The sequence below is a fragment of the Microtus oregoni genome, unplaced genomic scaffold, assembly GCF_018167655.1.
Source record: "Microtus oregoni isolate MIOR12 unplaced genomic scaffold, Mior012 000009F_ref0000495, whole genome shotgun sequence".
In the NCBI taxonomy this organism is placed as follows: domain Eukaryota; kingdom Metazoa; phylum Chordata; class Mammalia; order Rodentia; family Cricetidae; genus Microtus; species Microtus oregoni.
Window position 1 is genome coordinate 24,832,162 of NW_024543068.1, and position 18,860 is coordinate 24,851,021.

At 44.0% G+C, this 18,860-nt stretch overlaps 1 protein-coding gene across 1 annotated transcript in view; it reads left to right on the forward strand.

Moving 5' to 3' along the window:
- Window positions 1-18,860, forward strand: part of Ccdc175 (coiled-coil domain containing 175) — a 56,488-nt gene that overhangs the window by 33,514 nt on the left and 4,114 nt on the right. Inside the window, exons 14-20 of the mRNA XM_041658672.1 lie at window positions 1,794-1,932; window positions 4,986-5,065; window positions 7,571-7,723; window positions 11,128-11,230; window positions 13,839-13,882; window positions 14,572-14,758; window positions 18,109-18,184. Coding sequence (XP_041514606.1) covers window positions 1,794-1,932; window positions 4,986-5,065; window positions 7,571-7,723; window positions 11,128-11,230; window positions 13,839-13,882; window positions 14,572-14,758; window positions 18,109-18,184 — 782 coding nt within the window. The remainder of the gene's footprint in view (window positions 1-1,793; window positions 1,933-4,985; window positions 5,066-7,570; window positions 7,724-11,127; window positions 11,231-13,838; window positions 13,883-14,571; window positions 14,759-18,108; window positions 18,185-18,860) is intronic.

Sequence of the window (18,860 nt, forward strand, 5' to 3'; positions counted from 1 at the left end):
ACAGGACTATAGGTGGATGTTTCCTTCCTGCCCACCAGTTTTCAAATAACCGACTCAGAGGCTGAAAATGAATTATAAATGCTTGACTGATAGCTCAGGCTTCTTACTAGCTAACTCTTACACTTAAATTAATCTATTTTTCTTATCTACCCTCGGTTCCATGGTGGTTCCTTCTTTCAACATGGCGCATTCATCTTGCTTCTAGACTCCTCTGACTCGACCCTGCTTACCCACCCCCCAAATTCTCAAATTTGACTTCTCTGCTTAATCCTCTCTTGCTTTATTATAGACCAATCAGCTTTTCTATTAACCAATGAGAGTAATACGTATTCACAGTATGCAGAAAGATTACTCTATAGCACAGAACGTCATGGTATCAAGAGACCGTATAGAACGAAGTTGCTGCTTTCTCATAGCCAGAATTAAAAAAGAAAGAGAGAGGCAGGAAGGAACCGTGGGCACATTGCCCCATCACCGGCTTCCTCCAGCCAGATCCCACCTACCTGTTTCCAAACTACCACCACCACCACCCCAAATAACAATAGGGAGCTAAGTGTTCGATGCAAAAGTTGTGGGCAACAATCCTGATTCAACCCTAAGTGAGGTAATCCAGACTCAGAAAGACTAACATGCTATGTACCCACTCATGAGGCTGACATGAAGATTCAATGACGGCTTCCACCTTTATCACCAGCTAGGCAGGAAAAGGATAGAAGGGCCATTTCTGTGGAGGGCCTGGGGCTAGAAGCAGCACCCATGACTTGTGCTTATAGACATACCCACATGCAAGGGAAGCCATACTCCAGATGGGAACCAGGTCCCTAGCTACAACTCAGAATACCTGTCATTGAAGGAAGAGAGTAGATAGTAAATACCAGCTTACTGTTTCTGCTTTTTAATCACCACGTACAAATCTATTCTAATATTCTCAAAGAAATGATTATTACATTGGAGCTAAATATAACCCAAGATTGATGAATGTTTGAGTTAGGTTTCTATTGCTTCCATAAAACACTGGCCAAAAACAACCTGGCCATGAAAGCCTTTATTTGGCTTACATATCCCAGGTTATGGACAGTACATTGAGGGAAGCCAAGGCAGGCACTCAGTACAGGAACCTGGAGGCAAGAACTGAAGCAGAACCTGCAGAGAGACACCGCTCTTCCTGGCCTGCTTTTCACGACTTGCTCAGCCTGCTTTAACGAGCCACCTGCCCAGGACTGACATCTTCCCAGCACAAATGCAATCGACTGAGCCCTCCCACATCAGTCATTCAAGGACATGTTCCACAGACCAATCATGTGGGGCCATGTTTTCAATTGAGTTTTTCTCTTCGCCAGTGACCCCGGCCTGTGTCAAACTGACAAAACCAACCAGCACAACTAAATACACCAATACCTTCCTGCTTTCCTCAGCGCTCCTTTTCCCGTTTATTCATTTATATCCAGTTGTTTCTACATTGCCCAAGTTTCGTAGAGCATGAATGAAACATGCGCAATGTAGACAAAGGCGGGCAAACCTTATAGAACGTGATGAGCCAAAGGCGATTTTTCTCAAGCACGTTTTGGTTGCGTAGACAGTAGGAATGGAAACACAGCAGCAGAGACCCTGAACTGACGGCATCTTTGTAGATTGCATGATAAACCTCCAAGGCGGCTGTTTAGGGCAGCACCTAGCTGTCAACCACAGAGTGTGTGTGCCAGCTACCTCTCTCTGTACTCCCCTCCCCTTTTACTCCAAGCTGTGCAACTGGTCCAACTCACTTTCCTCAACTGACTTGACTTTCTTTAAAGGATCTAATTATTAGGGAAGTGCAGATTAAAAAAGAAAAGGAGGAAGAGCTAGAGGACACCATCCCCCACCTTCAGGTAGCAGAGGAGGAATACAAAGAAAAGAACAACAACCTCAAGTCCCTCCACAGTGATATTTCAGGTGTGTATGAAGCTTTGCTGACAACTCCTCTCCCCTCTGCTCTGCCAGCATCACAGAGGTGAGAATCCACCACACACCCAAGGAGAAGCGCATATAACTTGCCCATCCTACTAAATCCACTTTCTAGTTTGCTTCATCAACCACTTCCTCTTTCCACACCAAGTTCTTCCTTCCAGTCAGTTCCCCCTCCCTCTTCCTTTCCCCCTTCTGCCCCTCTCCCTTCTCCCCTTCTCTACTCCTCTCCCTCCTTCCTCCAAGTAAAATGCCCCCCACACTAACCTATCCTTAAGACTTATCATACCTGAAACTTTCAGAGATATGACCCATGTCTGTAAGTATGTATCTTTTGCATTCTATTACACAGCATAACATATTAACATAATGTGTGCATATAGCCATGTGTGTTCAAATAAAAACAATTGTTTCCACCACAAAAATTAGGTTTGGTCACCTAACCCTGCACCTAAGACCCAGAATGTTTGGCTCTTGCCTTCATCCGGAAGTGGAGGGCATTGTCCAGGTACTCTGCACAGGTCTTTAAGCAGCTGCCTCTTCCAGATGTCATGTATTCTAAATGATGAAAGAGCCATGGGAATCAGAAGGCCAGATCCCAAACTAAAAGAAGGACTGGGATGGGAATGCTAAAATAACAATCTTCTGGGGGAGGAGTGGGAGTGAGCAGCTAGCAGATAACTGTAAAAATGTGGATAAGCACAGCCTGTGTCAATAACATAAACTGTGAAGGAAATAAATACTTAAAAATGAATAGCAATTACTTCCAAGAATTTAAAATGTCAAGACTACATAGATACAACAGTAAGAGCCTGGCCAGTCCCTCTGTCTTCCGTCTGAATTGATTTTCTATTTCTTGTCAGATTTTCATCTGATCAATTCTTTTAGGCTTTCACTTGATGCTTTAACCGGGTTCGTAGAAACTTCATTCTCCCCCGTCCTTCCAGTTCCCTTCTTAGTACAAAGCAGAGGGTGAAGAAAACACTGTGAAGAGAAAGATAGGCAACCCTTCGCACGCTCTGAATCTCTTACAAAGGAAAGACGGGAAGGAGAAGACAGCAGCAAGGAAGAAGGAATGGAAGGGTGAAGTGCTCAGTGCCTTGACAAGATGGACCGCACAGGCGCAGTTCCCACACGGGGTGAGGGGGATAGTGAAACACAATGCCTAACACATGCATCTGTCTTGGCGCCCTCCCGAAGCCTGACACCAGCGTGTGGAAAAGCATGCCTGCAAAGTTGCAGTTTCACAAGAAAGGAGGCACGAGCTAGAAGGTCATCTGTTGACCTTCTGCTTACCTGCTGTCGGATAATAAGCGTCATCAGATTTGGGGAAAGAGTGACCGGGTAGAGGTCAAAGAAGAAAGGGGAATATGAGCAGAAGAACCCATGGAAGAGGACATCATAAAGCCCCAAAGCTCTCTCTCTCGAAGGCAGATTGCAGGTATTGCTGTATCTCAGGGCTGTGGAGATACAGCAATAGAAAGGGTAGCTAATGCAGCAGTTAGGCCCCCAGGTGAAGCCCTTCCTCTGAGTTGTAGCTGAGGAATTACTTTCCCTTAATGTGAGCAAAGAAATGGGACAAGGGGTTCCAAACTTGGAGCACCTAATATGGCTGAGGGCAGATGGCATGTTGTGTTGTGGCGGTATCCCGTCCCCCTGCCTGATTAGGAGTGTAGCCAGCCAGGTGAGCCCATTTTAGGATAAAAAGCTGATTTCCATAAAAAGTCATCGGGAAGATACCAAATCATGGAAAAGTGGTGAAGGAGTTTTATCTTTATCAAGTAGGGCTAGACATAACACACCACAGTGGCTGAAATTCCTCCCCTGAACTTGCCTTCTGAGATTTGTCCAGGCTGGAGAACTGATGTCATGTTTAAGAGCATGGATTACTCTCCAAAAGGTCCCAGGTTTGATTCTCAGCACCCACGTCGCATGACTTACATCAGGTGACTCAGAATGGCCTGTAATTCCAGCTCCAGAGGGAACCAACGCCTTCTGGTCGCAGTGAATACAAACACATACACAGACGTACACAAAATTAAAAAAAATAAATCTAAATTTAAAAAATAAAAAAGACTTTATTTCCCCATACTACATTGCTCCATTCAGGGGGAGACCAGATGATTATTCCACTGAGGAAACCTAACCAAACCCCAACACAGATACTGAGAGTGGATGGACGCCTTCCTGTAAAGTAGCTGGGCAGTGATTAAACATGCCTTGCGACTGTGGTGCAGATTTTGGTGCCCATTCATGCCACTGACATGAAGCATCATGACATTTGGCTCGCTACTGACTAGTCCCTTCCTTACACTTTTACGATAGCCTAAAGAGCGAAACTTTGTTGACACAAAAAACCATAACTTTATGGGGAGCTTGAAGGGAAGAAACCTAGATGTGGGTAGGGATAGAGAATATGTAGACAAGAATTAAGACACCAAATTTCCCAACATTATGTTAAGAAGTAGATAGAATGTCTGAAAAGAATCACAGCCTTCTTAGTATATAATTTAAGAAAATTGAGCTAAGCAGAAGGCACAACTAAAGGAATTATTTTTTATTGATTTTTATTGAGCTCTACACTTTTCTCTGCTCCCCTCCCTGCCTTTCCCCTCCCACTGGGATTATTTATAAAATGTGGTTGAGGGACTGGAGAGATGGCTCAACGGTTAAGGGCACTTGGTACGCAGTCATGAGGATCGGAGTTCAGGTCACAGTGCCTAGGAAATAAGCCAAGAGTCCCTCCAACCCCAGAAACTCAGCCCTGATGCCTCGACACACCTTTGAGCACATACACGTGTGCACCTCTGTTTCTCTCACACATACGTAAACAAACCAAACCAAAAGAAACTGACAGATCCCAGGGTGGATCCTGAGGAACCAGACCCAGGGGTAAATGCACTGCAGAGCTGCTGTCTCTTGTGCTTAGAGTTTACCACAGTGTGATTGTTAAGCCTGTGCATTCTTACACTGAGATATGTTTTTTTAAACCAAATTACTTCGCAGACATTTATTTTCTCTCTCTCCTTCTCTTTAAACAGCGAAGAAGCAAGAGGAGAATTTATTGAGCAACTATATTTTCCGCTTTAGGAAAGATATCATCAGATACATGGACAATACGGTAAATAATGGCTGTGGTTTGTCTGTCTTGGCTTTCTGTGTTGTGCTGTTTGCAATGTCAGGGACTGAAGTCCAGGCCTTTAGATGCTAGACAAGTTCTGTACCGCCAGAACTACATCCTGGGGCCCTGGTTTTCTGAGAAGGGTTTTCCTATGTAGGCAGTCTTCAACTTAAACTAGTGAATCTCTTGCCCTAGTCTCGAGAGTGTCGGGATAAAAGGATGCTACCACCCAAAGGCCCCGCCTTCTCCTTCTTTAATTTGAAACACTGGTGAGTATTTAGTATCATTTGCACTCACCAGTAACTTAGTTTGAAACTGACTTATTTAAGTTATTCTACCAACGTCAGTGTTTAAAATTGTATTCAATATATACATATGGAGGGAAGTTTTGCACAACTGTGATAAATACCTGAGAAAACCAACTTAATGGAGGGAAGGTTTATTTGATCTCAGAGGTCCCTGATAGTCTGGCTCCTCTTGTTTCTGAGCTTTCAGCACGAAGGTCTCGGCTGAGAAAAGCTTTTCACCTCATGGCCACCAGGGGGCAGAGAAGAGTATTAGGAAGAAGGGACTGGGAAGGATGTACTCACTCATATTTGGTTTCTAGCCATAAATAAAGGACATTGAGCTTATAATTCATGTTCCTAGAGAAGCTAAATAAGAAGGTGAATCCAAAGACAAACACATAGACATCCTCCTGAATATTAACCTTCATCAGGCGACGAAAGGAGACAAAGACAGAGACCCACATTGGAGCACCAGACAGAAATCTCAAGGTCCAAATCAGGAGCAGAAGGAGAGGGAGCACGAGCAAAGAACTCAGGACCGCGAGGGGTGCACCCACACACTGAGACAATGGGGATGTTCTATCGGGAACTCACCAAGGCCAGCTGGCCTGGGTCTGAAAAAGCATGGGATAAATCTGGACTAGCTGAACATAGCGGACAATGAGGAATACTGAGAACTCAAGAACAATGGCAATGGGTTTTTGATCCTACTGCACGTACTGGCTTTGGGGGAGCCTAGGCAGTTTGGATGCTCACCTTACTAGACCTGGATAGAGGTGGGTGGTCCTTGGGCTTCCCACAGGTCAGAGAACCCTGATTGCTCTTTGAGCAGATGAGGGAGGGGGACTTGATCGGCGGAAGGGGAGGGAAATGGGAGGCGGTGGCGGGGAGGAGGCAGAAATCCTTAATAAATAAATAAATTTAAAAAAATAAGAAGAAGAAGAAGAAAAGCGCAGGCCCAGAAATCCATTTCCTCCACCCAGGCCTCCAAATACTCTGTACAAGATTTGAACCCCTCAGTGCACTAATTTTGTTCATGATCTAATCATCTCTGCAACGCCCTCAAAGAAACGGCCGGAAGTGAGTTTCACACATCTTCTGTGTTACGGTTCTCAATTCCATCAGATTAACACATGATTAACAAGGTGGGAGCATCTGGAACCAGCTCAAGTATAATGAGAGAATAAAATATGGACCCTTGAGGAGACTTAGGTGTTCTCGTTTATAGGATGGGGATCCAGACTGCCCTCTTTGAGGCTGAATACGCAGAGATCGTGGGAGATAGAACAGGAGCAAAGAAATGTTTAATCTCTTTCAAAATACACAATCTATAGTTTCATTATAATTTTTATGTGGAGTTGATCAATTGAACATGAAATTATCCTATTCTTCGAATATCTGGATACCAAACATGATCTTTGATATGCTGTGGGTAAGAAGAAATATGGACAAGAACATTAGAAGCAAGTGTAATGTACATGCACACACATGCACACACACACACACACACACACACACTTTTTTCTAAGAAGATGCTCCTGATGAGTAACATGACGGATAAAGACCATGAGGTTTATGATGCTATAATAATTAAGAACTGCATAGAGAATTCAGTAAGAAAAAAATATTCAATAAATGATGTTTTTAAAGAATCAGGGTTGATAACATAGATCTGTTGGAAGAGCACTTGCCTGAAATGTGTGAGGCCCTGAGTTCAGGTCTCGACACTATGTAGACTGAGTATGGTGGATCACAATTGTAATGCTAACCCTCGGGAGGTGGAGTTCAGGGTTATCCTGGGCTGCACAGTGAGTCCTGAAGCCAGCCTGGGATACTTGACACTTTGTCTCAAAAGCAAACGAACAGCAGAAAAATAAACAGGTAAATAAATATTCATAGAATAAATATCACCTCCTTCTAGAACATTCTGTCTCCCTTTAAAATGTCAGTGCATCCTTCTCCCAGCTCCCCACTTTGGCCGGGTTTCAAATGTGTCCTATTCTGTGACGTTTTGTTAGTATCTAGGGTACTTCAGGTTCACGTGTGACCTTACCAGAATCCAGAAACAAGTTTTTAGGAAGCAGCTTTTGCTAAAAGATTGCCACAGTCAACTGGACGGCTCAGGGATGAGTGCAGAACCAGGTGACCTAGGCAGACTAATGCTGGTGCCCTGCCCTATGACCCCTGGGAGATAACAATGTCTTTTATGTTTGGGCAGGACAGTTTGAAGACAGAATTAAAACATTTACGAGATATTGAAAGTAAAAAAACCAAAGAGCATTTTGAAATTCTAAAGAACTTAGAAAATGAAGTCTATGTAAATGACCAGAAGGCAACCCTTCTCATCCTGGAAAACAAAAAATTAAGAGAAGTAAGTTCAGCAGCACTTCACTTTCCCTAGATTGATTGCCTGGACCAGCGGTACTCACGTGAGAAAAGACAAGAATAATGCACATAACAAACTTTAGAAGGTTGCAGTCTTCCACCAGCCCCCCCCCCCAGTCGTTCCCACCTCTCCCCACAAGAATACCACCAACTTCTAAAACCAGAGATTGGTTTTGCCTGGGTTCAACCATTACATGTGAAGGACTGTTGAGTGAGGTTTCTGTCCTGCCCGGTTCCCACAGTTGTTAAGTCCCAAAGAAATCACACAGAGGTCTACATTAATTATAAACTGATTGGCCTAATAGCTCAGACTTCTTGTTAATTCTTATAACTTATATTAGCCCATAATTCTTGTCTGTGTTAGCCACGTGGCTTGGTACCTTTTTTGGCGAGGCAGTCACCTCTTGCTTGCTCTGTGTCTGGCTTCCTCTCTGTCTGAGTGACAACTACAGACTGAAACTACCCTCTTCCCAGAATTCTCATGGCCCCACCTCCTCTTCCTGCCTGGTCGCTGTTGCCCTGCCTATACTTCCTGCCTGGCTATTGGCCAATCATCATTTTTATTAAAAATAATACAAGTGACAGGATAAAAGACCATTGTCCCACAGCAAAGGACGATGCTGCATACACGGTTTTGCTCAGTCTCCTACCTCTGAGGTTCATCCTCACTGAGTATAATTCTTTCCTCTTCATTCTGCATAGTATTCCTCCATATGACTAGTATTTACTTCAACAGTACTATTATTGGGGGTTTGAAGAATTTCTTTGGGCTGTTACCAGTCCTGTTCCTAAGCCCATTCAGGTACTATTATTTTGATAGACAGGCATAGTTCCGTTGGGTATAGATCCTAACTAAAACTGCAAAGTCATCAGGAGGTGCATCTTCTGTAGTCCTGCAGAGTGCCAGGCTCCCAAAGGGTAAGGCACTGAATGCCCCTCCCACCAGCAATGAGTGAGAGCCCTGACACTCACACTGTGTCCCTGTCACACTAAGAAACGAACACACAGACTTCCTCTTAGATTAGTTTGACCAAGCACAAGCCCAGTTTTGGAATCTCCGCTTTTCTCCCCATGTCTTCCAACTGTCTGAAGCCTGTTTCTAGCCAGTCTATTGTGTGCGCCTGGTAAATCCCCAGTGCCTGTCTGTTGTGTTTCTGTCTGCTCTGTGACTGTGTCTGCCCTTTACAAAGAGCTCTATATTTATTAAACAGCACAGAAAGCACAGTATGGGAAAGAGATGGAGGAATTCTTTACAGAAATCTTATCAAAATTTTATAAGAGGAACAGTCACTTAACTGACCCAGAATAGCATTCAAAACCTCAAGGAGATGTTATCAACCTATATCCACGTGTTCCAACATATATGGGATATTTGTTTAGTTTAAGGCTCCTTTTAACCTATTAGCTGCTTTCAGAAAACAGTAATCACCACATACACACACACACACACACACACACACAAGTTATTCTAGGTCAAGGGCATGAAAGAGTTCAAAACTTAAGCTCAAAGCTATGAATTTATCTTGGGTTGTAAAAGCTGATTGCGTGCGAAGTCCAAGTGAAGTTGGTTGCATTGTTCTCTTACATGCAGGCTAAACTCAGACAGGCTGAGCACACAACAGGCCAGCTGGTTGAGAACATAACTTTAAATAGTCTCAAGGCATAATAATATGCCTAGGCCAAAGAAAGGGTTAGTCTCTTTGTCAATCAAGAAATATTTTCAGAAAAATATTGTCATACTCACCCAACTGTCTTTGTGCCGCTGAGCTATTCTGGTGGGTGTGTGCCCTGGTGTCCTCAGATCTGAGTCCCTTTGACAACTGAAGAAACACCCGTATGTGTGCTCTTGGGCTCTCAGTTATCTTCATTTGTAAAATTCGTGTTCTAGTTTTCCTTGCCTAGCTAAAAAATTAAGTTGTCTGTACCATATCAACTGATAATTCAAGAGCAAAGAAGTCTGTTCATTTAGCCCCTAAAGTTATAATCTCGATTTATTACCACTAATTTTTGGGCTTATATCTCAAAAGAGTAAGGCTTGCCTGTTTATACTTAAGATTTACTCATTTTAATTTTAGAATGGCATGTTTAATAATTAAATCTATTAAATTCAGATTTTAGTGCTCAGAACTATTGATTCCAACAGCCTTTTTATAATACATGAATATTACATAACTTTTATATTTCATAATGTTACAAGACAGTTATAAAAGAAATTTATATACTATCCCTTTGTTTGAAAGATGTGAGTTAGAGTCTGTCACTCACTGGGGACACTGTCCTTAGTGTCTGCAGTTGAACGTTTAGAAGGACATCCATCCTTCATCAAGTGTCTCACAGGGTGAATGTTGCTTCTTTGTAAACATTTCCCCCACTAAACTGTAATAACCTCCAAGTCAGGGTCTGCATCAATGTCCCAAGAGTTTGAGACTTGATCCGATTCAGTGCGCATAACAACTTCAAAAGTCAGGTAGTGCATTATGTACCGTATTTTTTTTTTTCTGAGACAGGGTTCTCTGTCTTGCTTTGGAGCCTGTCCTGGAACTAGCTCTTGTAGACCAGGCTGACACTGAACTCACAGAGATCCACCTGCCTCTACCTCTGCCTCCCGAGTGCTAAGATTAAAGGAGTGCGCCATCACCGCCCGGCTCATTATGTACCTTTTACATGAGAAAATACTCTGATTTTTGTTTGTTTCTTTCTTTGTTACAAGAATTGTTAACCGATAGAGAAGAATAAAAAAAGTTCTTTCCGTAGAGCCTGGTAAGGGAAGTAGCCTGGCCACTGACTAGCCCGATGACGTTATGGAGATCTCACACATGGCTCTGTGTGATTTATGTCTGTCTGTTAAATGTCGAGAGTTATCCCAGCAACCACATGCTTCATCTGGTAGAGCGGAAACAGCTGAATGGCTAATGCTTCTCAGAAAGATTGTGTACTCTGAAAAACTTTGGTTCTCAGTAGCCCGCAGATACTCAACCCAGGATCGGGCAGCAAGCCTTTGACACAAACTTGAGAGGAATTTTATCCTAAAATGGGCTTCTAGTCTCTCCTCCTATAGAGAAAATATCTAACGTTTACTAAAAGGACAAGAATTTCTATTGCTCTCTTTTGCACAAGGAACATTTTTCTTGTGGATATGAAGAATTGGGGCAGAAGGTCTTTTAACGTCTTCCTTTGTCCAGCCTTATTAGAGCACCATATTTATTTCTTTGGCTGCTGAACCAGTAAGAAAGCAGGACCTTTTGTCTTCTCCCGTGAATGGAGGGAGACACGGTGGAACAGTCGGTGGCATTGTGAAGCATCGACACATGTTTGATGAATGACTGCATGAATGCTGTACTCTGTGCGGTGAGCAGGAGCTGATAGCTGTCCTGTGCCTTTCGTTCTCAGCATCTTGCCTACCTGAAGAAACAAACCCAGATCTACATAGAAAGGCAGCAAGCAACCGTGCAGGAGTCAGGGGACCTGTCTTGGCAACTGATAGTTCAGCACAGTAAGTCGCGCCCCCACTCGGCTTTGCTCTTATTTAAATCGGTTTTTTTATTCATTTGCATCCATTTAAAAATTCGACGATTTTGAGGACTAGATGAGCCCTGGCTGCCCCTGCCACCACAGCAAAGTGTAAACCGTGTTCGTGACCGTACATCTTGTCACAGTTTAAATATGAAATGTTCTTCCTAGGCTCCTGTTATGAGTTTGTGGAGCCACACAGAAGGTTGTGGGGCCTCTAGGGAGTGAGGCCTGGCTGATGGAGGCACATCTTCAGGAACAGGCCTTTAAAGGTTTTAACCGTCCCTGAGTCCGGCCTGCATCCTCTGTTCCCCCAGGCTACCAAGAAACCTGGAATCTCCACCACACAGCCCCATCAGCACTGCCTGCTGCTCCACTGTGCCACAGTGAATGGAGTCCTCTGAAACCATAGGCCTAAACAGCCTCCTTCCTTAAGTCCTTTCTGCCCGCTGTTTAATTCAGTTACAAAAGTGGCTGCTGCCACCTGTCCTTTCCAGCTGATCTTCCACCAGGCTCTGGACACCACCAACCTCCAGGCTCTGGACGCTACCAACCTGCCTTCTAACACTAACAATTAACAAATTCTTAAAGAGATGACGTAGTATGCACCCTTATGCTCTTGGCCTCTTTGCCTCTGCAAAGTGTATTTTAAAAATTCCTTCATAAAGTCAGATGTGCACATGTATGGTGGGAGAACTCACATCTGTAATCCAACACTTAGGCTGAAACAGGAATTGATGTGAGTTAAAGACCAGCCTAGGCTACATAGTAAGTTTCATGCCAGCCTGGACTGGAGTTTTAAACTATTGTGGTCTCAAAACAACCACAATGAACAAGCCACACGCTTTCAGGAACCACAGTGCCTCCCGCTGGTGCACTTCTGCAGTAACGGCTATGCATCATCTCTTCACCAGCTGTGTAGAGACACCATGGCCATGGCAGCTCTTATAAAAGAAAACATTTAATTGGGGTGGCTCCTTACAGCTCCAAGGTTTAGTCCATTATCATCACGGCAGGAAGCATGGTGGTGTTCAGGTGGGCATGGTGCTGGAGAAGGAGCTGAGAGTCCTTACATCTTGACCCTCAGGTAGCAGGAAGTGATCTGAGACACTGGGTGTGGCTTGAGCACAATATGAGACCTCAAAGCCTGCCCCCACAGTGACACACTTCCTCCAACAAAGCCACAGCTCCTAATAGTGCCATTTCCTGTGAGCTCATGGGGCCACTGGTATTCACACTGCCACATCAGCTGAGGGGCATTTGCCTTCTTCATTTATCACAACTAGTGACATTTGTTTGGAAGTATTTTTCTGAATTTTTTTTATTTTTTTATTATTTCTTATGTGGTACTTAGGAATGGAATGACTAGGTTGCATGGTTATTGTCTGAGTGTTTTTTAAAGAAACTGCTAGCCTGCCAACATTGTTGTTCAAATTTCTCATCCAACTAGTGATGTGAAAGAGACTCTGTTGCCCTATCTCCTCACCAACACTTAAAAATTTGAGGATGTTAAAGCATTAATATTAGAATTTACGCAAGCATAGAATGGTATGGCATTGTGGTTTTGATCTGCCTTTCCCTGCGATGGTCATTAGTTCCTGTGGTTCTTGGCTGTCTTAAAATCATCTTTCCTTGAACTACCTTGAACCAATGAACTATTTTGGCATAATAAATATCAAAGAGCACCTTCTGCTCTTCCAGAGAACTGGAGTTCAGTTCCTAGCACTCATGTTGGCTATACACCATCTGCAAGGAATCCAACGCCCTCTCCTGGCCTTCTTGAGCACCTGAACACTTGTGTGATTTCCACTCGTACATAGATACTTACACACATAAATAAAAAATAAATTAAAAAAACAAATAATACCCAACAAACATCATAAAGTCAGCAGCTTAAGGCAAGGAATTTATTTAACTGGTGACATGATCAGAGTTTGGAGAAGACCCACCTCTTGTTCTCTGGACATTCAGCGTCTGGGGGCTGAAACCATCTAAAGACCTATACCTAAGCTCAAAGTTGAGGTGGCTCTCAACGTGCCTGGGGGGAACTCCCGGCCAGGACACCTTCTCACGGTCTCCACACATCACTGCTGGTGAGTGGCCTCTCATGGCATTGTTGTGTCCTGGCCTTGGAAGTCGGTGTGTCAGTCCCACATGACTCCAGGGATAAAGAACAAAGGAGATCAGCACCATGATGCAAGACGCGAGCAGGTGCAGCAGAGACATTGCCATCTGCTACCTGGCTACTCAAGTTTTTCACTCGTTACCTTGTGGTTTTGGTGTTCTTATCGTTGAGCTAAAGTCTTCATATATTCTGCAATTTAGTTTTCTTTCAGTCTGAGCCTTGACTTAGGTCAAGTAGAGGCAGAGTTTCTTCTTCTTCTTCTTCTTCTTCTTCTTCTTCTTCTTCTTCTTCTTCTCCTCCTCCTCCTCCTCCTCCTCCTCCTCCTCCTCCTCCTCCTTCTCCTCCTTTTTCCTCCTTCTTGCCCTTTCACCCCCCATCATTCTGGAAGTAGAAACATATAGATAAAAACATTTTAATTATTAAAATGTTGATTGTTTTTGTAACCATTGTGTTTTAAATCTTTCAGAACACTATTCAGATTTCCTGGCACAATTTCAGATCAATATTCAGGTGAGGGTTCATCTTGAATTGTTCTGTGTATCGTGTTTCCAAAGGAGTTCACCTGCCATTAAATGTGTGTGTGTGTGTGTATGTGTGTGTGTGTGTGTGTTCATCTTTGTGTATGTGTGCATGTGTGCATGTTCACATGTGCATGTACTGGTATGTACTCATGCACATGTGGACAGAATTGTGAGACTATGGAAGGTTGACAGGGTAGGGTCAGCATCACATCCATTGTGTTAAATGTCACTATGAAATCTTAATCCTTTCAAAAGTTATCTTTTTACACTACCAGTCAGCCACCATGATCAGTCTCTCCTTCCGTCCCTCCTTCCCTCCCTCCCTCCTTCCCTCCTTCCCTCACACCTTCCCTCCCTCCTCCTTTCCTTTCCTTCTGTTCTCATTCAGTCTTTGTCTTTGCAAGTTTACATACAATACATCTGTGTTGTGAGCCTGTGCTGACAGCTCTGACTCACTCTGTATTTACCAGGTGTTCAGCACCTCTCTTCCCCTCCTCCTCTACGCAGGGAACGAGTCAGGCAGGCTGCTTTGAATATAGCCTCTGCATAGTTCTAAAAGTCACTTCGTGTGACTAATACCAAGTTTTCATACATAACATCATTTTGGAAAGAAACCACTCAGAATGTTACTTTGTTGTAATTATATTCACACCCGCCCCCAAATGCCATTCCTTTAAGGAACTGGTGACCACCGGAGAAGACACCTTGCAAGAAATTATAACTCTAATAGAGAAGCTACAATACAGGGATAAGAGGATCGAGGCCATTAGTGCCTGGTTGCTGGGCGGCATCGAACGGCTGCGTCTTCTTATGCTGGAGGAATCACCTTCTGAACTTCGTCGTGATCAGTACTCTGACGAATTCGGTAACGTAGGACTTCCTGTTGCCTTGTAGTAGCTAGTGACATCAAAATAAGGGGCTCCTTAGAGACTGGTCACCAAAAGGAGGGGAAGGACTGTGCTCACTGATGTTGAGCATCCCACCAAACACGGGTACTCACCTTGGGTTGAGTTTGTTAGAATACTCTTGTCAGTTCTTTCTTTTGCTTAGGATAGTTTTCAAGCGAACCCATCTCAAATCTCCTTCATTGTAAAAAACGAAATCCTAGATACTCTATTATTGAGACAGGATTTTCCTGTGGAGTCTAGTGTGGCTGTGAAGGGTCTTCCTGCCTGGACTTCCTGAGGGCTGGAATTATAGGCATGAGTCCCCACACCCAACTCAGAAACATTGTTTAAAAGGCTTTTCATTCTTGCATTCTGGGGCTGGAGTGATGGCTCAGTGGTTCAAAGTGCTCCTTGCTCTTGCAGAGGACCAGGGTTCAATTCCTTTCCCGACCAGATGACTCACAACCATCCTAGCTCCAGGGGATTTGCTGCCTGCCTTCTTCTAAGCTTCGTGGCTACCAGGCCTTTATGCAGAAGTACATACAAGCAAAACATCCAAACATACAAAATTAACTGAATTTTATAATAATAGTAAGCAAACTCCCTACATTCTTGAACAGAAAAAAATGAATATAATTTCATCTCTCCTTCCTCAGATGAATTTGGTGCTAAAATAGCAATTCTCTGGAAAAAAAAATATATCGAGGGATGTCTTCTGAGTATTTCTGAGATGCAGACGTGTAGCATGACCTTGCTTCATGGGCTAACAGCCCAGCCGTCTACTTCACCCTCAATCCCTGTGACTGTGTCACGTTAGATTGGCGCCCAAACTCTGCTCAAAATAGGGATGTCGTGAGAAATAGAGGGAACCCTTGCATGGATACAGCCCAGAACTCCCAGTGAAGAAGTCACTTGAGCAGAAGGGACCGTGGGAAATAGCTATGAGGGGACAGGATGATGAGGACAGATGCGGGGATGGGATGAGAGGAACACTGCCTAGCATGGGTGCAGTTTCTGAGATCATTTGGGTTGAATATCAACAAGTAACCATCAGATTGTGTGTAAAGATCAGTGTAGAAGGTGAAATGGGATAAAAGTAAAACAGGGGAAAGAGCCAGGGCTAAAAAGCATTCCAATCCTGGGCACAACCTGTTTTCTGGAGGCTTGGCTGGGTAAGTAAAGTCTGAGCAGCTGGGACGTTGTGGGTCGGCCCTCCTCACTGCTGAAAACAGACCCAAGGAGCCTGGTGGAATGCACTGTGGACATGTCTGTGGTCCCTGGCCACCTGACTGCTCTGTGCATTTCCCCGACGAGGCACAACCACATCCATCACCGTAGACAAAGCAGAGTTCAAGAGCTCACTCGTTCCTAAGTGTCATAGAGTTCAGAGCAGGGACTCACTTGTCTCCTGACTCCATCGGGGCACTTATTCAGATGTAGCCGAAAGCTAAATGCTAAACTGTGGCTATAAGGCGGGTTCTAGACCGTGGTTTCTAGTCCTTGGATCATAGCTAGTAAAGCAACTGGTGGTCTCCACACATCAGTTCCTGCTTAGGAAGCAAATATTAAATATTCTGCTTATATTTGGTGTTGCCATCCTTTAAAATTTGTGCTTTTGACTATCAATATATAGAGAAATATAAACCGCTAATATGTGATTTAGCTTAGGATTCAAGGTAGAGGTAAAATAAGCTGGGGACCACTGGTCTCCATATCCTGGGGTCAAAAGGTCTAAGCAGGGTATAGTAGTGCAGGCCTTTAATCCCAGCACTCAGGAGGCAGAGGCAGGAAGTCTGGTCTACAGAATGAATTCTAGGAGAGCCAAAGCCACATAGTGAGACCCTGTCTCAAAAAAGCAAAAACAACAACAACAACAAAAAACAACAACAACAAAAAAAAAACTATAGCCAAAAGTCTTTCTGCCTGTCATTAGTATCCTTGAGGAAAGCCTACAGACTGGTGAGAAGTGGAGTGTATTATAGCCATGTTCATTCATATGTTACATACGCCTGTGGTTTCGTGCTATAAATGACAGAGTAGCTGTGACAGGGGCCATGTGACTCTCCAAGTCTAGAACATCTACTACCTAACTCTATAGAGAAAACATTTAGGACTAGCTTGTCGACATTGGCAGGCTCCTGTCTAGTCCCATGAACCGCTCTTCTGACAAAGCTTGAGCTCAAACAGGTTGAGGAAAAGAAAGAGAAAACGAAGACTGATTTTGTTTCTAGACCACACAACGGTAAACATCTACAATGAAATAAAATGAACATTGTATTTTCACTACAAATGAAAAGGATACATGAAAGAATACAGTCATTACAGAGAGTTTCCCAAAGTCAGTAGGATATTGAGAGACAAAGCTGTAATTTAGAGCTGGGCGCTTGAGGCTGCAGAAACATCTTCGTCACTAAAAGCACAGGTTGCCTTCGCAGCTGATCCACATCTTGGTTCCCAGCATCCACATGGCAGCTCCCTGCAGTCTGTAACTCCAGTTCCAGGGGAATCCAATGTCTTCCTTGGGCAGAAGGAAATGTGTGGTGCACACACACACATGCAGGCAAACACTCATGCACATAAAGTAAAAACAAACCCTTAAAACAAAACAGGAACAAAAAAGTGAGCTACGCTATTTAGAGCCAATGAAATGTTGCAGTCAACAAGTATTTCCTAACTGCCTAGCCTGTGTCAAGCTCTAAGATACCTCGGTTACTGAGCTGAACACAACAGTCCCTGCTCAAATGGAATTCACATTCCAGTACAGTGCTCGGCAGCTCCTCCTCTGCCAAGGGCCAGATAGTATTATTGGCACTGCCAGCCCTGAAGTCTCTGTTGCGGTTTTGCCTGCTATTATAGAATTACCTATTAGGCTGCAAGTTGCCCACTGCTGATACAGTAGGAAGAGAATCTGGAATCCTTGAAATGTATATTAATTCCTGCATATGCCAAAAATGGGCCATAAGAAGTGTTAATTTGTCTAAGAGGCAGCTGGGTTAGGGAACCGGGAGCCGGAGGTTCAAAGCTGAGTTGAGATCTGGATGCAGATCGCCATCCTGCATAGCGCTGCCTATCTATCTCAGCTTCCCGGACACGGAGTAGAATGTGAGCTTTGAAGCCAGATGGGCTCCTGCTGCTTCACCCCCTTCCTCGCATTCCCCAGTCGTGAAATATTAAATACAACAAACAGAGGTTATAAAATATCAAGCACAGGTCGAGTCTCTAGAATCTCCCACCGTCCCGGGGAAGTGAATACCGTTTGGCCCTTGAATTACTCCACCATCACACAGCCACCTAGTCTCCACCTTCTGAATTGCCTGCTGTTCTCCAGACTCCCTGGACCCCTTCCAGGACAGCAGCCCTCTGCTGCCCACTCCTGGACATAATATGTCATTACAACCCTTCAGGTACTGCCCTGCTCCACACCCATTACACTAGTTTCTTTATTCTACCAAGTACCCCGGGACAAGAGAAGAGACAGTTAAAACTAATGGAGCTCTCCTAGTGAAGAAGTCACGGAGGTTAAGCTCTCTCATTGGGTGCTGAAAGCACACAGGAACGTCAGGGACAGGCGCAGATAGATGTGAGCTGGCCAAGGACCCCAAGTGGCGGGACTGTGGGCGGCGGGGTGGTCGCTAACTGGAAAGAGGAGTGAGTTGGATCTCAGAATGCTAGATGCCAGAATTCACCTGAGCCCTGTGATCAGCAAGCTTCTTACCTTTCCTGTTTTATAAGCAAAAACGTAATGAGATATATCCGAACCAAACACTAACAATACAAGTCACTTTTAAATTATTAAAAACGTTTTGGGTTTTGGTTTGGGGTTCAGTGGTTGAAAGTTCTTTGCCACTAAGCCTAACACCCCGAGTTTGATTTCTGAGATGGGTGTACTCCTACATGTTGTCCCCTCAACTCCACATGTTTTGTGATACACGTGCTCTACCTACTGCCCCCAACACGCCCTTGCAGGGACACACACACACATGCACACACGTGCCCAAACACACACCACACGGAGTGATTACAATTTTTTAAAGAATTTCTTTTTGTTATTTCCGAGTCAGAATGAAAACAAATTGAAAA